At 43.0% G+C, this 23861-nt stretch overlaps 1 protein-coding gene across 1 annotated transcript in view; it reads right to left on the bottom strand.

Moving 5' to 3' along the window:
- Positions 1-23500, bottom strand: part of LOC139653525 (active breakpoint cluster region-related protein-like) — a gene marked incomplete at its 3' end in the record, with an annotated part of 24033 nt that extends 533 nt beyond the window's left edge. The window contains exons 1-5 of the mRNA XM_071530377.1: positions 23316-23500; positions 17925-18106; positions 10541-10639; positions 7703-7888; positions 759-866 (exon numbers count right to left, since the gene is read on the bottom strand). Coding sequence (XP_071386478.1) covers positions 759-866; positions 7703-7888; positions 10541-10639; positions 17925-18106; positions 23316-23370 — 630 coding nt within the window. The remainder of the gene's footprint in view (positions 1-758; positions 867-7702; positions 7889-10540; positions 10640-17924; positions 18107-23315) is intronic.
- Positions 23501-23861: the final 361 nt, after the last annotated feature.

The raw sequence follows: 23861 nt of genomic DNA, 5'->3' as shown, positions 1-23861 counted from the left end.
GTGACTTCTACTTTCATGGTAGCAATCGTTATATACATGCATACATGATACAAGATATCATGTTATTTAAATGGTGGATAGCTGAAACACTTCTATTCTTAGAAGTATTTTGAGACGAATGGACTACCTACACATAAAGCTTACACATATAGTTCCCAACATTACAGCCAATTTAAACAGCCCACTCAGCAGTTAAACGTTCTAGGTGTAGCATATTTAAATATTGATGTTTCATTGTCAAATTACGGCAGACAAATGAGACCACGGTCAAGATGATCGGTAGCCTCTATCTCACGCTACTGGTATAGTAGAAGACGACATTTCCCATAAGCCCCACTGCTTCCTGTCACAAAGAGGATGTTCTGGCTACTGAAGGGGAAAGCCAGTAGAGGCTGATAATCTCCTTGGTGATGGTCTTGTTTGTTTACGGTTATTACACTGATGACGCAATTAATGCAGCAATGATTCATTTATGTTAAAATGCAGCACCTTTAATTATGCAGCACAATTATACAGTACCAATTACACATTATACAATTAACAAGAACAGGAAAGTGGGGAACAAGTGATTTATTATATAATCACATTTCTGGTCCAGGTAAAAAGGGTAAAAGATTCTGTTACAATGACCCAAAAGGACCCAAAAGCAGTCAGAACGACTGAATCTAATGAATGCGGCATCTCTGGCATTCAAGCATGATCTCCTTGTGCCCAAGACGCTCTTTGAGGCTCTTATCAGCTGTGGAGGCTGAACGTACCTCAGAAATCTTCTGGAACTGGTTGTTGGCCTGGCTGCATTTCTCCGCCGTCTCCAGCGCCACCTTGTAGTTGTCCACAAAGGCCTTGTACACTCCCAGCTGGCTGGCCTGCAATATGTAGAAAGACAGAGAGGATTAGGGATGTTAGGGTAAAGGAGAAACTAGGAGGTGGGAGGGGCACAGAGAGAGACAAAACACTGGCTTTTACTACACTCTAATCGATTTTACTACTGGATTTACTATTACAACACAGCATAATCTGTTTGTCATTACTCTGAGTGTGGTAGGAGTAAGCATTCCTATAGCAAGTACAAACTGCTTATTAAGTCAGGTAACGGCCTTCTTTTATCAGTAAGGGCAGACGAGAGCGGGTTTTCCCCTGGCATACCTACATTAGATGATTCTATTAGAATTCCTATACAGTACTGGCAGATAAATTAATTTCTTTTCCCATTAGGATTACGCCTGAAGTGGAGGGATGAAAAGAGTGGTGCAGAACTCTGCTCTATCAGCATACGTGGAGTTACCTTAATGCTTATCACACACACACACAGACACACACATACTGTATGCACACAGCGTAATCATGTTCCCATAATGCCCCTCCACTGGCGGCTCTGATTGGAACGGAGTTACTTTCTCTTTCTCTTTCTCTTTCCCTTCATTAACAGCCTCTCTCTACTGTACTGTATGTGCGTTGTAACACAAGCGGTGGACCAGCAGCGCATGAATATGCAGCATGCTACAGCTACGGTTGAAGGGCCAGGCAGGAGAGCTGACTGCACCCTATTAGAGCAAGGAGATGGGACTCGGCTGAATGGAATTAATGAATAAGACTTGTTAGTTTTGGCTTTGCCCCCCCCCCATCTTTCATTTCCTCTCCTCCACTTCCCCTCTGGGTATGAAGTGGCGAGTTGGCTGTAAGAGTGGAGACGTCAGGGAACCATCAGGCTTCACAAGACACTTTAAAGATGACATTGTAGATTCATATATTCTGAGTATGGATGGATGACAGAGAAAATAAAATACACAAAAAGCCAGTAGTTATTCAGTGATAATAGTCATCGATGAGCAATTCTGACACAAACATACAGCTAGATAATGGGTTAAACAAACACAGTCCACCAAATGAGTATAGAGCTGCTTGTTTCCATCTCATAACTAATCCAAATATTCCTAACCCTGACTTCAACCTCACTGGAGACCTCGTTATGCCTAACCAAAACCCCAGACAGAAGGGAGAAGCCACCATGTGTGATCGCTGAATTTCCAAAGATAGTGATTTTGGACTTGGCAGCTCGGCCCGGAAAGTAAGAGCCAAGCAAAATGACGTGATTGTGGTATTTCATCAATTCATCATGTCCCCCAGACACACTGTGGCCGGCATGAAAACTCTCCAGCTCCATCCGTCACCATCGAGCAGCGTTTCTAACATAGCACCCACACTCCAAACAACAAGATCACAGCTGAAAGCGGCTGGTATGAAACAACAGCCTGTCTTTGAGATAGGAGGTGGGAAGGAGAGGATACAGGGAGGGAAGAAACAAAAGGTGTGAGGGTAGGAGAGAGAGAGAGAGAGAGACGGACAGAGAGTACGGAGTCTGTGTTGACTAGAAATAGCCAGTTTTTAGCTGATAAACATGTCTGTAGTCTGGAAAATTTTAATCCTCTCTGAGATGTTGGACAGCAGAAGGCTGCAGCCTAAACCATGTCTGTGACAATATCTTCAGGGCATTGCATGACTCTACAGCTCTTAGTGTAACACACAATACTCCAATACATCTTCCAAGCTCTGTTTTGAATTAACTATTTATTTTGACTGGTGCCCCACGCTGGTGTCTGTTAAAGCACCGTTCATATGCTGATGACCAGTGACAGACAAGGAAGACAATGGCAATAAAGGACTATTAATTATATTTAGACAAACTCAAACTCTATATTTAAAACACATACCACAAGCCATATAAATAGTAATCACTTATGAATGAAAATTCAAAGTAATTAACTACTGATTACTTTTTCTTTATTTTTCTGGTTACATGAGCTAGCCTCAAGTATTATGGCATCAGTATGTTGAATATTTATAGTTCAGAATCAAAATCAGTTAGTAATGTCTATTTACTACACATGGTTGACTGTAGCTAAGCAACACTTGTCCATAATGTGTTGCTGCCTTGCAGACAGAAATCTCAGCGCCCATTAACTTGGACAGTCAAATACGTGCAGCGCGGGGGCGCCCTGGTGGCTCACCGAGTAGGGCGCGTACCATAAGGCTCAGTCCTTCCCGCAGCGACCCGGGTTCGAATCTGGCCCATGGTCCTTTGCTGCATGTCCTCCCCTTGCTCTCTCTCCCATACCTTCCTGTCTTTCTCTCTCAAATAAAGCATAAGAAAAATGCCAAAAATAAATCTTTAAAAAAAAAATACGTGCAGCGCTCTATGTTGTCTATGGTAATATCAAGACCAGAGAAACGAGGCCAGTTGCCCGTAGTTCCTCTTGATGCTTAACTACATTGTTCCCCTTGATGCTTAACACTCAAACGGCCTAAAGGTCTTCCAGTGATGCCTAATAGATCGGTTAGTTCCAAGATTGTAGAGATCAGTCATTCATGGCTTTCTGTTATCCTCTGCTTTTAATCATACAGTCACACAGGTTTTATCCTTATGGAGTAGTGACTGCAGCATCAAACTGGTGTGATAAGATGCTTCACTAGAGCGCTCAGCCTCAAATAACACAACTATCAACATCTCTACACTGGCCACTCTTACAATACATTTTTCTTACACAGAAACATTTCAGGTATTCACAAAGCTAACAACAGCACAATACAGGAATAACTCCCAAGTGAGCTAACCCACAAATTTTAGTCTGAGCCAATATTTTGACATCTCGTCATCAAAATATTGTCATGATTATATATAAAGTAGTCCAAAATGAAAATGCTATCACCAAGAATGTAATCGTAATCCAATTACACACAATAACATAATCCACGGATTACAGTTATAGTTAGTCCCCAAGGAAGGAGGCATGTCTATATTATCTTCAGAAATGTTTTGTTTGCAAATTGGTTTTATTAGTCCAAAAAGCCCTTTCAGAAGCATGTCCATGGCAAGATTACACCCTTTCCGCTGTATGCCTCCAGGGATTTTGAATCATTTGGCCAGTATAATGCAATCCTGGCAGACCCAGCAGGGCTAAGGCTGCAGCTGAGCCCTTTTCTTTTTCTAAAATAGGTGAGAAAAGTTGGAACTGTGACTGGCTTTCATCCCCCGCCTGCCTGTTTTCTGTGCCTCTCTGTCCCAGTGTGTGTTGCTCCAGTAGCCGCTCCCGTGCCCCCGACGAGGAGCGGTAGGGAGCAGACCGGCTAATTACACTACCATCTGTACCGCCGCACTGCCAGTCTGACTAAATGTTTAGCTGCCACATGACAGGCTCACGTACGCACATACACGCAGCACAGATGGGAGCTGATGACTTCACTAATAGATGTCACTTGGTGGTGGTACTCCTGTGGTCCAGAAAGAAAGGGGGGAGAGAGAGAAGCACTGTTTATACTCCAAAAAGAGTCATATTTCTACATGAGAGCTCTGGTCGAGGTCTGTCACTTTCCTTTCTGTTAGTACACAGGTTCATTTATATTTGAAGATCAATCTCCCACATAAACACATGTTCCTCTGGTGGCCATATTGGAGGTCCTCAACTATAGTTAGCTGATTGGGATTTGGCTGTCTCAACAGAATTAACTAGACATGGTTAATTTCTGTGCTGTTTTTTACTGGGAACTGATCATTTCATCACTGATACATCTGACCAATTTTGTGTTTAGATAATGTCAGCTTGCTAGCCAACTAACCATGGTATCTGATTAACTACCTGTCCCTGTCCTGTTGTTAACACATCTGATTTGTGCTCTAGTTAACCTATCTTGTAGAAGATAGGTAGAACGGCATGCAATTCTCCCTGGTCTCATGTTTCCTCACTATTACCAAATAGTAGAATGAGTATACAACAGTTAGTGGTGGCTAGTAGTCACATGTTAACATTAACATCAGTTGCTTTGCTAAATTAGCCTCCTGGCTAGTTAGCTAGCTATCAATGGCTAAAACCTGTAAACGAAACCTTTGTTGAAGCTGAACTCTCTTTCTCTTTCAAGCTACAACTTGTAGTGCTTCTCCTTCGGAGTAAAGTCTAGCACTAAGCAAGACAGTTTCATAGTAACCTAAATTTGGAAACAAATCCATCAGACTATTCACTTATAACTTAAACATTACTGAACTGACCTACACCCACACCACAAGAATATTTTTTAGATCTCTCTTTTTCTTGCCCGGTTTGTTATATATTTAGGCATTATTTGCACACAGGAAATTCTCCAATGGACTTTAATGTTTACATTATCCTTTAATATCCTGCAATGGAGTATCCCTGTTATCATGAATAAACCAGTTGACACAATACTGCCGTCTATCCAAGGAGTCCTGCCCACAGCAAAATAAGTATGAAAAGCCAGCGGCTGCCAGCTACCCCATCCCTGTTTGCCTGAGCAATAGTAAGTTACTGCTAACACATGGAAGAGAAATGATGATCCCAATAGTAATAGTAATAGTAAGTACTGCTGGCTGCCATGTTTTTTGTTGAGATCAAAATGTTCGAGTAACTGTGTGAGACTGAGTTTCAGCAGACAGCGGAAACCAAAAGTGAAAGGAGTAAGATCATGCCACAAAAAACGGTTTAATATCAGAGTAAGCCAGGCTTTTTAACCAGGTTTCTCATTATCAAAATATGAATTTACCCGGGTTATTCTAGCCAAGTTAGGGTTAGCCCTAACCCTGGTTTTGGTTAGCCCTAACCTAACCAAAACCAGGTTATTTGAGTCACAAGGTTAAAAACAAAACTCCCCATGCATGTAAAATAACCACTGTCATCCAATCTCACTTCATGATCCCAAACAATATCAGATACTACGTTGGTATTTGAGTTTCAGAAAAATGCTGAAATACTCTAATTCAGCCAGCCACATGGTAAATACACTTCCGATCCTTAATCAAAACTGGCCAAAGGTTAAAAAAAAAAAAACCGCTGAATCACAGGGCAATGAAGCCAGAAATATTTTAGAACTTTATGACTTCTCCTAAGACTGGAATAGCCGAGGTTATGTAATTGTCCAATATTCTGATGTGTTTATTTGTCTGAGTTGGCATGGCACTCACTTCTATCCTCTAGTCAAAACAGCAGTGTGCTCATGTCTTGGCAAAATGTCTCAGAATCTCTCATAACAGTGCATCTGAGTAACTCGCACCTCATTAGCTAGAATAAATCACATCTCCTAAGATCCAAAAAATTGAGTAAACTAAATGCAAGATATGTTTCATCACATGAACAGTTAATCACATTTATCTGGTCACTGGCCTACAATTTGAAGACACACTGTCACATAAGGCTATCAGTAATGATGTGTTTTTTTCCCAGCACAGACAGTGAAATCCCCCAGTGTTCAAAATAAGCTGTCTAACAGAAGGCTAATTTGCCTCTTTTTAAGCTTTTGTTTAACACATCCATTGTGTTTAGCATATCTCTTTCCAGAATGATGACAGAAGTGGCTGAAACCAAAAAAGTTATATTTGTTATATTTGTAAATGTATATCAGCTGATAAGAAGCTATGGGTACTGTGGCATTATGCAAGAGAAAGTAACAACTATGTAACTATCGTGCTATCTGCTTATGGTATATCAAGGCTCCCAACTTTACAGCAAAACTGTGTTGTTATGTTCAGGTGGAGGAACAGTTCACTAAGACGATTAACAGAATGTTACAAACCGCTATATCCTGTTACACTCTGCCCACAGTGGGACCGTCTCGGAGTGAATTAACAAGACACAATGTAAATGGACTGCATTTTTTTGGACTGCATTTTTATATATCGCTTTTATCCAAAGCGCTTTACAACATGCCTACATTCACCCATTTACATACACCGATGGCAGCAAGCTACCACGCAGGGTGCTGGCACAACCATCAGGAGCAATTTGGGGTTCAGTATCTTGCCCAATGACACTTCTGATTAGTGGACGACCCGCTCCACCTCCTGAGCCACAGCCGCCCCAATGTGCCAGGGTTTGTCATTTCAGCAACACTATTTCTCGCAATCAGTTACCACAAATGCTTTTTAAATGGATTAACCATGAAATACTTTTTTTTACTGATGACAGTCCATGGATTTTACACACTTTGTCAGCATTACCCTTCCAACTTATATTTATCTATGTTTTTTCTGTGGAATGAATTTTATTCAGTGACAGTTGTTTTTTTCCTGAACACTTCATACTTTGAAGTTTCTGACAGCTCAGCTGAAAGCCTTTATTACACCATGTTACATCAGCCAATCTATATCAACTGTGGTCAGTATCTAAAATAGGGGAAGACACACACACACATAAATGCACATAACAGTTATGCTCTTACGTTATGTGCTGGGAAGCCCTGTTCAAACTACATTATCCACTGCAAATATGACAGTGTGATGATCTATCACAGAGGGAGAACTAACTCCCGCTGAGCCTAGCTAAGGTCTGGAGCCCTGCTAATACAATCAGACCACAGGCACAGACGCACCCACACACATAACAACTATACTGTTATATTATGTACTGGGAGAGTCTGTTTAAACAACATAATCCAACGCAAATACGACAGTGTGGTAGACCGGAGAGTGCTACATCCCTGCTAACGCAATCAGACCACAGAAATAAGGACACACACACACACATACACGCACACACAGTCTAAATTAGAAGAGTGGTTCATCGCGCAGAAAAGTAGCACAAGTCTGACAGTATTAACACTCATTTACTGCACTTACTGTGAATGATGGAGGGGGCAGAGAAAAAAAAAGACCCACACATTTAGTGCCAGGCACCATTTCACCCCATTTCAGCCTCACCAGTTTCTGGAAGAGATGTCCCACGGTGACCTTCTCGTCCCACTGCTGGATGTTGGGCGAGAGGGCATCATAGAACTCCTTGTGGATCTCGAAGATGTCCTGGATTTTGTAGAAGATGGTCTCAATCTGCTGGATGGTCAGAACGGGCTGGGAGGTGGTGGCTGTGGCCTTAAGAGGACGCATGGGCTGGATGGGCAAAGACAGAGACAACAGGCTCAGTGAACACAGCTTGGCCAATGAGAACGACCGCCACACACTAATCTGGCTTCCCAAGGCAGGACAGGCAGTGTTTGTTCTGCTCGCTTAAATGAGGTGGAAACGGGAAACACTTCCTCACCTGATCCACCAAAAACTATCTTTTAAGAGAACATTTATTCCCAAAGATTACCCAAATATATCAAGAATTCGAAAGCAAGACCACAACCCAAAAATTACCATACCTCCTTGGTGAAATGCAAAAATGCCGTATAATAGCAGCACAGTTCATAACAGCTTGCTAAAACCCGAGGGTAAGATAGATTCAGGTTTACTATGAGTTGTGCAAAATTCTTTGGCATTAATATGTGTTCATACCCGCCTTTAGTTTGATATGTTATATATTGTCTTCCTCATGCTTTGGCAATATAAGTGCATTTCACCATGCCAATAAAGCAACTTTTGAACTGAATTGAAAAAGACTCACTCGGGGATCAGAATTACTGTTGTCTGCTACACTTGTTGTAGTTTATTTCACTCTGATAAAATGTGCTTGAGTCATGTTTCTAATTTCAAAGCAGGGTTTGACAATAAATGTTGCCCGATGGTTCAGAGCCAGTGAGATGCTGACTTGGGCCAGTTGATTGGTCAGTCAGAGCCAGCCCCTAAAAAAAGTTTCCGGTCTTATTATTTGTCACCCGGTGACTCTTTTGAGCTTTGCCTGACCAATGGGATCAGATGCCACCAGAGTTAGTCAGAGAGTTGTGTGGAGTGGACATGGCAGGGGGTACATTGAATTACAGAGCGAAAAAAGGTTGTTACGTCATGGAAGCAACAGTTTCTTTGGGTTAATAATGAGTAAATCCCCTACTGATTGTAGGCGATTAATGATTAAGGCGGATCGAGCTGGCTCATTTTCAAAAGCACTGACGATTACCACAAGCACATACTTGATGCCCATAACCTAGCCTGTATGTTGGCAAAGCAGCTAGCTGACAACCCATCATCAGGTTTGATAAATGTTTTAGCAAGACTGATGAATGGAGAGACTTATCAGCCTCATGAAGTTCCACGCTGGTTTTTGTTTCCATGTTACTGCTGGTCACATTACAGAAAAGCTTCCATCATTTGGTTATGGGGGCTTAACTGTACTTAACTGTATGAGAAAGTGTTTATTCCTGTATTTGCCTGCTGGGACAATGAAATAGGGGGCAGGTAGAACTCAGACCTCCTGGCCTGGAAAAGTGGGAAAAAATTAAACACTGAACACTGCTTGGCTATTTTGAGTGTTTATCTGTTGAAATGAAACCTCGTTCAACATGGAAAGAGAGGGACAAGGTGAGAGCTGCAGGGAGAATCCTCTGTCCAGGAAGTTAGTGAGTCAAGCTCTGAGAGAAGAGAAGAGAAGAGAAGAGAAGAGAAGAGAAGAGAAGAGAAGAGAAGAGAAGAGAAGAGAAGAGAAGAGAAGAGAAAGAGGCTCTTTCTAGTGATCCACTGTAGTCAAGCCAAATTAGATCACTTCAGTGCTTCACTCAAATCAATTATCATTGCCGGTCCGGGGGATTGAACCGACGACCTTCCGGTCACAAGCTCACTTCTCTAACCTTTAGGCCACCACTGCCCCCAAGTTTCAGATGTTCTCTCTATGATTGAGGAAGTGGAGGAGGACATGAAGAAACTCTTTATTTGTCCACTGATCATTAAGGGCTGAAAGGAACTGGGAGAGAGAAGGAGAGTCCTGCTTGTATTACCACAGTCTCCTCACTGACTGGCTACTAACTATGACTATGTTTGTCTGAGCTGCTGAATAGTGGAAATAAAGTGCTGTAAACTGCCATGTGGCAATACAAAATGCCCTGTCACTTAACTGTTTTACAGGTCTACGTGGGCAGATCCATTGGTTCTGTACTGTATGTGGGTGAATGGGATGGCACACCCAGAGTGGGTGCTGGGCAGAGAATAAGCAAAGTGAGACTTAGTGAGGTCAAACTTAATGTTGCACTTGACTTTATACTGGGGCAGGGTGCAGAGTGTGGCGGAGCAGAGAGGCAGGATATGACATAGTGCCTTAGCATGGGGAACCATGACAATGTCGTCAGTTAGGGTTTCAGGAAACGGCTGCGACTGTGGTCTTGCTTTCAGTATGACCATTAACCAGTAATAGCACTCTGTCAGCTCACTGGGCCTGCACAAACTCAGACAACAGCACTGCAACATGTGTCCTTCTTAACAAGTCATGTACTCTAGTATCCAGCCATAACATCTTGTTTTCACTAAAACAAGTGACAAAATCTACCAATATGGTGTGATAATCTGACTTGTTACCAATGTAGTTTCACCAGTTTTGAGAATAAATAAAAACAAGTGAAATTATCTTTGGATCACTCCACCAGTATCAAGATAATGTCACTGCATTGCATTGGGAACAAGTGAAATTATCTCACACTGTTTTCAAATTGTGTTTGTGTTTTGTGTTTGTGTTTTCAAATTTGTTTCAATAAAAGTACAATTTTGTAAGTAAGATTTTAAGATGAATAGTTTTTGCAGCCTGTGTGTGTGTGGGTGTGTGTGTGTGTGTGTGTGTGTGTGTGTGTGTGTGTGTGTGTGTGTGTGTGTGTGTGTGTGTGTGTGTGTGTTTCTCACCAGTAGCAGGGCCTCCAGCTGGTTGATGTAGATCTCCTCACTGGCCAAGAACCCAGACAGCACCAGCTTCTTCATCTCCAGCCCCTTCTCTATGTCTCCCTGCAGGACAAATAACACAACGCGTTAATGTATACTATATACTGTAGCTATGGATGTGTGTCAATGTGTGAACATGGGGCCTGCCGGGCTAAGACGGGCCTTGTTTAAAGTAGAATAATGATCTCACACACACACACAGTGTGTGTGTAGGTGACATAGATACAGGAAGCACAGTGTATGTCTAAAGGCAAATGTAGGATTTGGTAAAGTATTTTTATTTGTTTACAGAGTTCACACGTAAGAAACGCCACATTATAGGACCATAACACAACTTAATTTCCTCCACATCAGTATGGTAGTTACCACATCAGGTAAACATCTGCTGAGACCTATACAAACGCATTCAAAGTGCCTAGACGGCAGCTGTTTAATGGGATCCTCATTAATCTAAATAACATCTCAATGGCTTGCTTCCTCTATGGAAAGTCTCACTTCAAGTTGCTTCCAGGGAAAAGACACAGTTGTTGTGTTTTGAGTCACCATCCTCATCATGACTGAGTTTAGAAACCAGGGAGAAGGGCTAAAATAAGACAAATATAGCAAGTAGTGAGTCAGGGGGTTATGAGTGTTAAGGGATGATAAGCTAAGTTAAAAGCTTTGACACTCATGTTGTTGATAGTCTACATTAAAACAGAATACATCAGTTAAATTCTAAATAAATGTATTCATTCATTTTCCATACCTGCTTATTCCTATTCAGGGTCACGGGGGGGCTGAAGCCTATCCCAGCATGCATTGGGCAGAAGGCAGGGAAACACCCTGGACAGGTGGCCAATACATTACAGGGCTAATTATATACAGTATGTACTGTATTAATGCTCCACATCTCATCTAGCAAAAAAGACTGCAAGCCATTCATAAAATATCTTTCCCACATCGCTATAGTGTGAAGATGATCATTATATATTCACACCATTATTCTCCAGACTAGCAGTGTACTGTAAAGGGCAAGACACCATTTGATTGTAGTCCACACTAAAAACATAAAGGTGTGACTGCTATTGAAACAGTGCTCAATTACATATTCACCTTTGATATCATCAGAGAGGGCTTATGAGTGACTTGACCTATTTCCCAAAGAAACCCCCTTCACATATACATACAGGCAGATGCTCAAAAAGCTGTACTGCAAATTGCTGTCAGTAGTGGTAGTAGTTCTATTACAGCCACAAGTCTGTGACCACAGCCAAAAGGACATAAAATGAAGAATGTTTTCATTGTGAGGGTGAAGTGTGTGTGTGTGTGCACGTGTTTAAGGGAGGCCAAAGAGCAGCCGTGGGAGCAGAAAAGAAGATTAATTATTAACACAGTCAGATCCTTACCATGATATCAGCCAGCCAGCCCTGCCTGATAAGAAAAGGAAAAAGCCGTGACCTCATTTTATTAACCCCATCACCACTAACATCCCACTTCTGACACTGATGTCACTCCTCAGGATGGGAGGTGCCACTCTCAAGGTCTAACTGAACCAGTTACAGTATGTACATTAACTGCATATACTGTAAATTTAAAAAATAAGTATATATAAGCATTAAGATATATGATTAGAATTAATTCTCAGGAATGGGAAGAGGCTTCATCACTACTATAGATATTTACATACACTACAAACATTTATCAACCTTTTAGACACAAAGGAGAAATATTTGTGTGTGAGTTGCTTCTTTGAGAAATGCAAAGAGCCTCTAAGATATTTAAATATATTGTAATGAATCTCAAATTTTACCTATGTGTTTGTTCATTAACATGCACTAGCACAACATTATTCACCTCCATACTTCATATGGTGCACGCTTGAAATCACTGTGATTGGTGGTGACAGTTTCCAACTTGAATAGTATGCATACATTTCAAATGAAGGCTCTGTTTGTGACCAAAGCCTTAGTTAAGAAACTGATTTCCACAGCTCATGTCACATTCGTGTACATTGTGCAAAATTTTCATCAAAGCATCCTATCCAACAGAAAACCATTCAAATTGCATTTACATTATCGCATCAGTAAGTTACTGTAATCATATACTGTATAGCTGATTGCTAAACAGCGAAGCGGCACAGGCCTTCTGCAGGTTTTGAGTTGACTATGCCTTTGTGAAGGTTAAATAGCCTCTCAGTAACTTGTTTTGTTGCTGGTGTTCCTAGAGAAGCTGAAAGTTGATTTTTATTCCTTGAGACTGCAACGCAAAACAAGTACAGCATTGGAAATGAGTCACACGGATCCACATCTTTGAAAGTGTTACGAATACGCCAAGTCCTGTTGCTCACCATCTATTTCAAGCACCAAAAAATATTTTGTGTTTACACACTGCCTAGAGATTTACACCAGAATTTTGACGTCTTTTGTAAACGCCACAATGCGTATTTAAACTGTTTCCCAGGCCACGTCTGACAAGGTTTCTTAGTATCTTGCCTCAGACATGATGCCAAATCCCTATAGTCGCACTGACCATTGAGAAAAACAAGACAGAGAAATACATGCATTCACTGTCACAGTAAACACAGATAACGTATAGGGTCTTGTGTGTGTGTGTGTGTGTATGTGTGTGTGTGTGTGTGTGTGTGTGATGTTGGTGACGTGCAGAGCTTACTCTGTCACTGACAAAAATGCCACAGCAGGCTGAGAAAAGACAGGAAAGGAGGAGAAAACTATTTTTTCCGACAGTGGGAATATTTTCCCTCCGCTATACAAAGGGCTTCTGTGTGGCGAGGGGGCAAGATGAGAAATGCATAAGCAGTGGAAGGCTTTTCCAGGGCAACCTGCTGCAGCGTATGCCTGCCTTCGGTTTACATACAGCAAACACTACATGCTTCACGACTGTGCCCTCTGTCACCATTCTGTGCGATAAAGGAGCTGATATCAGAGTGACCAGGAACAACGCTGCCCTGCTTTGTCTCTATCCATCAACCTGGAGGAGTACACACACACACACACACACACACACACACACACACACACACACACACACAGGCTCCTTAACAGACAGAAGTTAACATGAGAAAAAAATATCAACTTCCTTAAACAAGTAGCAGACTGTTGGAGGATAAATGTGCCCCAGAGTAGCTGCCTCATGAAGCCATGCGAAGACATCAATGGCTGTCCAAGCAACACACACACACACACACACTCTGGCAGCGCAGATGGCTCTGAGGCACACACAGCAGCACATAGTGACGCCACATCATACGAAGACATCAATAAGACTTTCCACTTGGCTATATTTAGCCAAGCATTCAAGCCTGGCCAGAGTGTCAGAATCACGTGTGAGTGTGTGTGTGTGTGTATTTCCCATGCATCCGGTACGCTGGCAGTACTTTCAACCCTTCTCCCTCCCAGCTGTCCAGCCGCTGTCTCACCTTGAACTGTCTATGTGGCGGAGTGATGGACTCCAGCTCCCCATCTCCGTATTCAAACACCTCCTCCTCCTCCTCCAGCACCCTGTCCAAGTAGCACAGCACCTCCTCCTCGTCCTCCTCCATCATTCCCCTCTTTCTTTCTCTCTCCCTCTATCTTTCTCCCTCTCTCCTCTTTCTGCCTGCGATTCCCTTCTTCAGGGCCTGCCTGGACACATCAGTGTTTTCCCTTCAGAGCGAGCCGTCTGGACACCGCGAGAAAGAGAGAGAGAGAGAGAGAAAGAGAGAGAGAGGACCCTGCCTACATTACCCCACCCCCTTCCTCCGCTGGGCTTCCTGGTGTGTGTGCGTGTGTGTGTGTGTGTGTGTGTGTGCCACTGTTCCGCCTCGGTCGATGAGGTCTGCCCTCCCTCCACATCCGCCCCTCCCCTCACAACAAATGATATCCAGCCACTTCCTCGATGGCCACATATACCGTTTCTTTCTCTCCAACACTCCTCCGTCTCTCTGCTTCACCGAGACAGTCACTCTGCTTCATTTCTTCCAACCCTCTTGCTGTCTCTCCAGTCAAAAGCCACTTCCTCATCGGGTACACACGCAGTTTCTTTCTCTTTCACGTCAATGAGATTTATAGATAATCTCTCTCTACTTTTCTTTCTCCCACCTTCTCTCTCTCTCTTTGGTCTTTGTCTCTTTATTGATCTGCTGAGAGCCTTAGATGCTGAGCTGAGACCAGCTAAAGTGCTGCTAGCGCTGCTGATTCTAATTACAGGTCACATAGTTCACTGGCCAGCAGCTTCACACAAGCACAATGCGGGCTTTTTTCACATGAAACCGCTTAAAAAGACAAGGCTTTGCCATGTGTGTGAGGAAAAGCTGTTATGAAAATCAATAACTGGAGATGAAAGGAAGCTGGAACTGTTCACAAGGCAACAGTGTAGAAGTTGACAGAATAGGTCGGACTCAAGACACGATGTTCCAACGCTGAGTGTGTGCACATGTGTGTGAATGAATGAAATTCACCCCCCGCTATGACCTGTCACCCTGCTCCTCACCCCTCCTGACCTTTAGATCTCAGTGTAAAGGAAGTGACACCCACCACTTCTCTGCCAATCTCCCTCTAGATACTCTCTCTGGCTCACATTCTCTCTGGCTCACATTAAAGAGAGAGGAATAATGGTTTTCAACTTTTTTTTTCCAAGTGACCCAAACGTCACATGGAAATCATTTTTGCAGGCCATTTATGCAGCTAATCTAGCAAAAATCTAGGCTAGTTTTTCAGGCTACTAACCTCCTGGCCTACATTATTTTAGTCGACCTACTTTACATGGCAAGGACTTGGAAAGGCATTGGGATGAGAAAATAAAACCAAGTTAAATAAATTAGTAAATATATACATAAATAATTTGATAACAACCACAACAACAATAATAATAACAATAGCATTAATACTAATAAAATGCTTTGTAATCACTCCTGAATTTTCTGGTGTGCCACATCCAAGCGGCACTTCTCTAAAATACTTAAATGCACAGCTACACACATGAACACACGCAAACTCACCCACATGCATGCACACACACATGCACGCATACACACTCCCCGTGCTGACTGTATATTTCCGAGGCGATGGCTTGGCATGGAAGTGTCAGTGTTGGCTCTCTCGTGTCAGCAGATGAGAGGTCGTGCAAACTCAGCGGAAAGGCCCGCTTTAACAAGGCGGTGAAGGGAGGAAGGCTACGGTGCGAAGACCTTTGAGATGCTTTCTGACAAGAATCCTCCACAAACTCCCCGCCACAGCATCAAACCAGTCAGCTCGGTCAGACAAGGGCATTTCCATTTGCACTGGTTCACTTTCATCCTAAAGAACAGTGGTGTTTTGAGTCTTCACGGAAAGGCAGTTGCTCACTTCTCAACATCAATCTAATGTAGAGAGCGTTGGGTAACTGGTTTTATTCCTTACATAGGATGTTATGTTTCAAGCAAGCTTGTGGGAATGTTTTGTTATTACTCCATTCCACCACTAGATGGAGATAGATTTACATTTAAATGAGATGACTTTCTTATCCAGAGTGACTCACAATGAGTGCAACAGTAGAATAAGCTTAATAATTCATAGAGCACCAATATGACAAGCAACCAAGGAGGTCAAGGGTCAGAGCTACAGTGTCTTTACAATATTCCTGTGACTGTAGAATGATCATGTAAGAGAACTGCTTTGAAAAGAAATAAAATAAGACCCAAGGAGTTTTTGAGAGCAACTGGAGCAAGTAGAGGATGAAGATATAAGAGAGAGAGGATATTATTCAGGAGGGAGAACATGACATGAGGCACTTCTTGAAAAGATGACAGAATAGGGAAGGTCTTATCTAGGAATATCTCTCTCTTTGGGAAGAGAAGTGTACAATGGGAAGACTCTCTTAAGATGCGCAGGTGTGTTTAGCCTTCATGTTACATGTGTAATCTACTGTGTGACACATGATATTCAAGCCCGCTAGCCCCTCTCTGTGCGGGCTAGCGGGCTTGCCCCTCTCTGTGTGGGACGGATGGGTCAGGTTGGGGTCAACTTGGCTCCCGCTGAGCCTCCCCAGGGTGTTAGGGCACCCACTCACACGGTCATACACACAAGCAGTCACACAGTCGCATAACAAGGATGCACATTCACAGTCATGCAGACACACAGCCATGAGGGATGAAAAGAACACCGCTAACCTCTGACCTACTGACATGAGCCAGAAGGTGAATATGTTGCATGATAACAAACACTGAAATATGCTGATTCCATTCAAAATCTCACAAGGATGGCCACAAGCATTCAGGGATCGTTCTTATGGAAAGATACACACAGTGCAAATGCTGCAAACTTTGTCTCAAGGTAACATAAATACACCACGTTATAATCTGCGCAATTTTCCTATGAATTAATGTTCATTTTGCTATTCTCCATCACCGACTGATATAAGTGATTCCACCTATAGCCAGTTTATGAAAGCTTTTACATTTGCTGAACAGGAAGTGATGTGTTTTATATGTCCAGTACCAGAAACAGCAGTTTGTTTGTAATAAATAGAGGAACTGGGTAGTTAGCATGAGCAGGGATAGCCAACATGGCTGAACAGACAGAGAAAAGAGCGCCACCTACAGAAACTTAAACTGCATCAACAGAAAATCAAAGGAAAAAGGATTTCACAGTACTGGATTCAAGGTTTGATTGACAGGTGATCTCTGGGAAGTGCAGTGCAGAAACACCACAGTAATGAGCGCTTAGCTTAAAAATCAATAAAATTAGCACTTGGATTAGCACTTTAAATCCTGGAATGCATTCTCCATTTAAACATAGGCTAGCAGATTGCTCCTGATAGCATCAAACAGCATCTGGGTGCAGCAGTCATTTCCTGGTGCTGTGAATGTGCCGCCTGCAGTGTGCTGCGGGAGCAATTCAACTCTATTGTGGCTAATCGCTCACAATTACAGAGGGTCACAATCCACCTGCTAACTTCAGGAAGAAACAATCAGCAGGCCAGAAAAGAGCAAGACTGTCATCATAGATGGGGCCTGGAGTGAAGTAATCCAAGATGGAGGATGAGCTACTAGATCAGAGCTTCTATTGCTAAGAGGGAGAAACACTGCCTGACCTCACATCAGCATCAATTATAATAATACTCTAAATACAGTGTCTGTAAGTTCCATAATGTCTTCATAATTTGAGGCTTTTAAAGCCTTTTTTTAATGCCAGTTAGATTGAAATATAAGGCCATTTTCATGACACCCTGCTTAAGAATGAAGTTTGGTGGCTATGATTTATGTTACATCATGTCCCCTCTCTCTCCCATCTATCACTCCATTCCTCATTGTATATGAACCACGTAGGCCGAAATGGCAAAAAAAATCAGAGTGTGTGTATGTGTGTGAGTGTGTGTGTGTGTGTGCCCTTACCCCAGGCAGCAGGCCCTCCGGTGGTGTGGGGGAGACGGCCTCTCCGTCGGGCCCGCGGGGGGCGCACAGCTGGGGCGACATGGTGGGGGACTCATCTATGAAGGGCATGGTCTCCGAGCCATCCTGGGACTTGCCGTCCTCCGCCCCGTCCCCCTCGTAGCCGTCCGTATTGTAGTTAAAGTCTGGAGGGCAGAGAGGGGGGAGAATTGAGAGAGAGAGAGAGAGAAAGAAAGAGGCTAATTAGCATTTCACCAATGGGAACAGGCCATTTGCTGGACTCCAGTGACAAACAACCACAGCTCAGCAGCCGTCAACGTTGGCATCAGTGTTCAGTAGCCAGTTCAGTAGTAGTTGTCACAAATGAAATTTCAATACTACTGTGATACATTTGTGAAAGATTGAAAATAACATTATATAAACTTTCAGTACTTTCACCAAATGTTTTTGTGACCAGATTTTTACTGCTGCTTTTGGCAGATTGGCAGCACAATGAAACACACATAGAAAAACAATGAACACACAAAAATGTAACTTATCATAAGTGACTCATTATCATTATACCGTGAAGTCCATATTCCTTCCTGTTATCCCCCACTCACTCCTTTAGCTCCTTAGGGATCAAGTTTGGGATAATTTAAACCAAGAGAAAAAAACAGTTTTACCACGTGTTCTGCAAGCTGAAATTCCGTAAATAAACAAGTCTGACACTTGACAGTGGACTGCAGCAGCCAGAGCAAAATTCAAGTCAAACTGTTGAAAACTTGGCAACTGCATCAAACAGTCCATCATGTGTTGAAATGAATCCCAGTCCACTTAAACTGGTTGACAAAACTGGTGCCAGGAGAGAAATACGGGACTATTACGCTTACAGAGCCGACAAAGATGGACACCCAGCTGACAGAGAAAAACCCCTTTGCTGCATAACACAAGCAACTTGCTTCATGTTTTTTCTTGTTTGCTGTACTATCGTTGTAGTACAAAATTTTCAGATACTAAACGGTATCGAGGTCAAAATTCATGTACTGTGACAACGCTGGAGTTCAGGCCTGAGTAACAGTGACAGCTCCAGTGGAAGGGAACAACGCCAACTCTAAGCAACGCTCGCCTGAAACGACTCCCGCTCCCACCCTGCTTGCAAAAGAACACTGGGAAAAAAAACCCAAAAAAACAGCAGAATAATAACCAGACATGGGGAGATTTAAAAAGCCTGTGTCAGACATAAAAAAAGAGTGGGTTGACGTCTTTCATATCCATGAAGTTTTATTAGACAGGAGAGCTGTGTTTCTGATGGGCAGCCAGGGAAGGGTGATAAAAAGAGTGAAAGTGCAGCACACACCTCTCTGTTCCCTGGTGGGGAGCAGGGAGCCATTCCCACCAGGTCAAACCCATGGAAATTGGATTGGCTTTATTTCCCTTTTTCCCTCTGACAAACAAATCCATTATGGTCAACTGCAGGTTAGTGCATTCAAATACAATAAACAGTACATCAGAAAGAGAAACATGCGCATGTTATCAGGCCTATCCAAATAATGTGCAAAACACTGTGAACATAAAGTGCAAAATGCAAAACACTGTGAACAAAGACATCTCAGTTATACCATCATCATCACTTTTTTTTGGACACTCTCCCTCTTTCCACTGATAATGTGCAGATTCTGTTTCTCTTTCTGATGCATTCCTGTTACAAGCAGGGAATGGCAGCAGTGCATGCACCAAGCTTGTGACTGTTACAAAAAGCTAGAAGGAGTGGGCTGGTGTAAAAGTAGAACTAAGCGTTTAAAAAGCAACCCATGTGGGAGGTGCGTAGGTGAGGCGCTCTGCCTGGTAACAACCTGTGCTATGCTGAAAAGCCCACTTCACTACTGACAGCAGTGTGTGGACAAACCATGAGAACACAGGCATACAACATGTGCTCCAGAGGACGTCTGCGTGTGTGTGTGTGTGTGTGTGTGTGTGTGTGTGTGTGTGTGTGTGTGTGTGTGTCAGGGTACCAGACTACTAGACAGCCACGATCTGACGCTGCTGTGCAACTAACGAGCCACAAACGAGGACTAATTGGAAAATAAAAGCAGGGGTCAGTTCCCACTGGGACGACACACACCATCAAGCCCCTGGTGTTTGGGGCCTTTTGGGGCCTAGAGGGGCCGGACACAGCGCCGTCTGTCACCTACTGACACGCGCCATAACACGCGGCCGCTGGACCACCTACCTGTCAATCAAACAAAATTCCCTCCATCTGTTAGCTGCATGCGAGTGTGTGTGTGCGGAGCCTCAAGTCTGACAGCTAACATATGGTGTATTTTGTAGCTGATGGACAAATACTTGACAAATGGGCGACCATTAGGGTCTTAGTTGACTTAGGTTACCATGCATCAAAATATTGACAGTGCGATGAAATGTTGCTGGAATATGACATGTAAAATTTGAGATATCAAGGCGAGGATAGGGTTAAAATACTGAGGCAAGGTCTAGCACTCGTCCCACTCCAACTGTGCCGCCATCATGCCATAGCCAAGCCGTGCACATCTACTGTGCCAATCTCCAGAGCCGCACTTGTGTGTGTGTGTGTTTCATTTTCTCCCCCCCCCCATCTGTTCCCTCTCTGCTAGCAGCCATGCCTCTCCTGTCCACCTTCTGGCCTCCATCAAACCGGTTTGTCCCTGTCTGCTAAAAGGAGGGGGGGTTACATGAGGTCTGTACAGAGACAGGGCTTTCCTTGTTACCTCAGACGGCAAAAAATACAAAGTGCAAAGTATGGGACACTACTGTAGCATAGCAGCTGCAACCTTTCGTTAAAGAATCCTTTTTTTTATGCTGCACTCATTATCATCAGAAGCCTTACATGATGTATGAACTGGCATACAGCGCTTAACAAAAGCACTCCCATCTGAAGGTAGGAATGTGTCCCTTAGCGAAAGCACCAAGCTCTATTCCAACTTTATCAAGGATATGTGGCGTAATTCATTTCTATTCTCAGATAAATCAATAGGCAGCAGATGAATCCAAAAGTACAATCCCTACTGACCAGACTGCCAGTCCATTGAGGAGAACAGACGTTTGGCAGTGCAGAGAAGACAGCCTCCAGTAAAGCAGAGTTAATGGGCTGAATGTACAGTAGACCTCTGCTCTCTGGCCCATGCACTGCCTCCAGCACACACACACACACACACACAAACACTCTGTGTATATGCACGTATTTACAGCTGTCTGGGCCCTCATGCATCTGCTGGTCGAATGCGTGGCGTATATGCGATGTGTGCTAAACTGTTAATGTTTGTGATTACAGCCATTCTGCGTTTGAATGAATCGGTCTGAGTGCAATTCGGTAACTGAGAGCGGCCATTATTTCTCCTCATTATGTCTGATTAGCCCAATTAATGTTGGAGTTCTAGGACAGGCAGAGATAAAGAGAGAGAGAAGCAGAGACAAAAGAAAAGGGCAAGTGTGATCATTTCTTTGTAGGCCTGGCTGGCTGCCACCTGGCCACTCAGCAGCTAGATTAGACTAGATTAGACCCACTACAGTCTATGGGAGGGAGGAACAGTGGAGATCAAGAGGTTAGAAATGGAGGGTGTACATGCAGTAATGCTGTCAGATTGCCACCAACATATCGTGTAACTCGTTGATTTAGTGGGGAATGCCACACATAGGCTGGTAGTAATATCCATAAACACACACAGCTGCTGTGTAGAAGCCCAGTACCCCGGTCCTGGTCGCCCAGTGGATCACTGCCTAATGTAACAGGATGTCCTCAACTGCACAGAATAACTACAGGGAGATGCAGATCCTTAAAACTGAGCCTAGATATTCTAGTCAAAATTAAATCTACCATCCTGACTGGTAAACCAGACACTGTCAACAATATGATGAAAAATGGATATACATTTTACCGATACAATAAACTGTTTAGTGTCTACGATCTGGATGCATTTATAAACAATAATAAACAAAAAAAAAGTATAAAAAGAGTGATTTCTTTCGTTTGTGCCCTAGTGCAGTTTAAATGTTGCAGCTTTGCTAGGTGGCAATGTAATGCTAGACAAGCGTCAGTTCTACCCTTCAAGAGCAAACCGGACATACAGTTATTGCTCTTGTAGGGCAGAGTTTGCAATGCAAACTGTGTGAGTGTGTGTGTGTGTGTGTGTGTGTGAGTCCAGACTTATAAAGGGGACTGCAAAAGGGACTGCAAAAGGGAAGGAGAAGTCAAACCAACTGTTAAAGTTTACAACTGTATTGTTCAGTGCATGTTTTGAATGCTTAAGCCAGTCACAGTAAATAAGCTTTAGAGAATGGGATATAGCCTGAATGGCTTAGGCTACATCATGTTCCAGTGATCTTCATATCTGCCAACACTGCTGTTCTAGGCTCGCTTGATCCCATTAATCTCCCATTAAGTTGGATATTAGAGTCACTGAGCTACCAGACTGCCTGAAAATGAATAAATTATTTTTCACTTTGCTTTAACTTTCTTCAACAAATCGTTTTAATGAGGCGGCTTTCCCAGACTCATTTAGCAAAATGCAAATGCACATTAAAACTATGAAGCAGAGAAGCACTTTGAGAACACAGTGGTGGTTTAAATTGTATTGTATTGTAGGTATTGCTATTCTGTTACGATGCGATTGCTGATGGCGCTGGAAAATCTACTTTATTTTCAGCAGTCAGTGCATTGTCAGGTATGGATTTGTGGTTAATCACTGATCATATGCTTTTGGCCTCATTATAAAGAAATACTGCATTTTAACTGCATTGTTTATTATATTGCAATTCAAACCTCTATTGCTATATTAATCAAAACATGACAAATTTCTTTTTTATCCTTGTCATGGGGCCCTAACACAGTCCTGAACACTCACACGTGCGTCTACCAGTGACACATCAGCACACACCAACACATGTTCATCTGCACACACATTCACAGGCTGAGAATGTAGACTACTTCAATCAGCTAATGCATCCTGACAATCCCCATGCGTGACAAACAGAAAAATCAATGCTGTGCTGTCAGTCCATAGAGAGGGAATTCTTCTATGGAGAGGCTCCATCAGCCCTAACCTGTTATTACTGGGCAATAGACTGGCAGCGACACACACACACACACACACACACACACACACACACACACACACACACAAACTACAGGGTTAAAACAGGGACAGGCTCAACATGACATGCGATTAGACATGAGACAACGCCAAGTAAAAGGATTGACTTGGAGGAACATCCTATTGAGAAATCAATACAGCCTCGGTCTGTCACATCACTACATTGAAGGGAACCTACATTAGGCTGTCTAGATACACACACACACACACACACACACACACACTCACACACACACCACTACAGTCCAGCAAACACACATCGTCAAGCACAGGTTGCCAGACTTACCAGTGGGGGAGATGAGAGAACGAAGGACACACACAGCCTCAAAGAAGAACGCCATGAGTGTGCAGGTGTGTGTGTGTGTGTGTGTGTGTGTGTGTGTGTGTTGCCTGACCAAAACACCTTAGTAGTCATCCATTTCACCAGCAACAGCTACATCACACCGTTCCCATTCCTTTAACTCAAATTGTATGAAATCAACAACACAGACTGTCCTTCAAACAGATGAATGAGCAAAACTGATGAAATGCGGTGTTCGCTGTATTGACTGTTGCTCCAAAACAAATCTACGACTGTTATCCTGAAGAAATGCGTGTGATATGAAAATAACAAAGCCGGTCTGAAGCTGTTCAGTGCTTGTGTCACTGTTACACGCCCCTCAGATAGCTCTCATTCAAATTGAGGCAATTAAGTTATGTGAGAGCACACCCACATCCTATGAGGAAGCAACACACACACACACACATATACACACACACAGGATATCAATATGTTTCCCTAACCACTGAACATTGTCGCATCACTTCCCAGTCACCCTATTGAGGTTATGGC

Source organism: Centroberyx affinis, unplaced genomic scaffold (assembly GCF_046629955.1).
Source record: "Centroberyx affinis isolate AG114_WGS23_722 - 3 ecotype Tasmania unplaced genomic scaffold, CSIRO-AGI_Caff_v1 ptg001923l_1, whole genome shotgun sequence".
Classification (NCBI taxonomy): domain Eukaryota; kingdom Metazoa; phylum Chordata; class Actinopteri; order Beryciformes; family Berycidae; genus Centroberyx; species Centroberyx affinis.
Note: the sequence above shows the minus strand (reverse complement) of the source record. Positions and strands in the feature narration are given on the sequence as shown.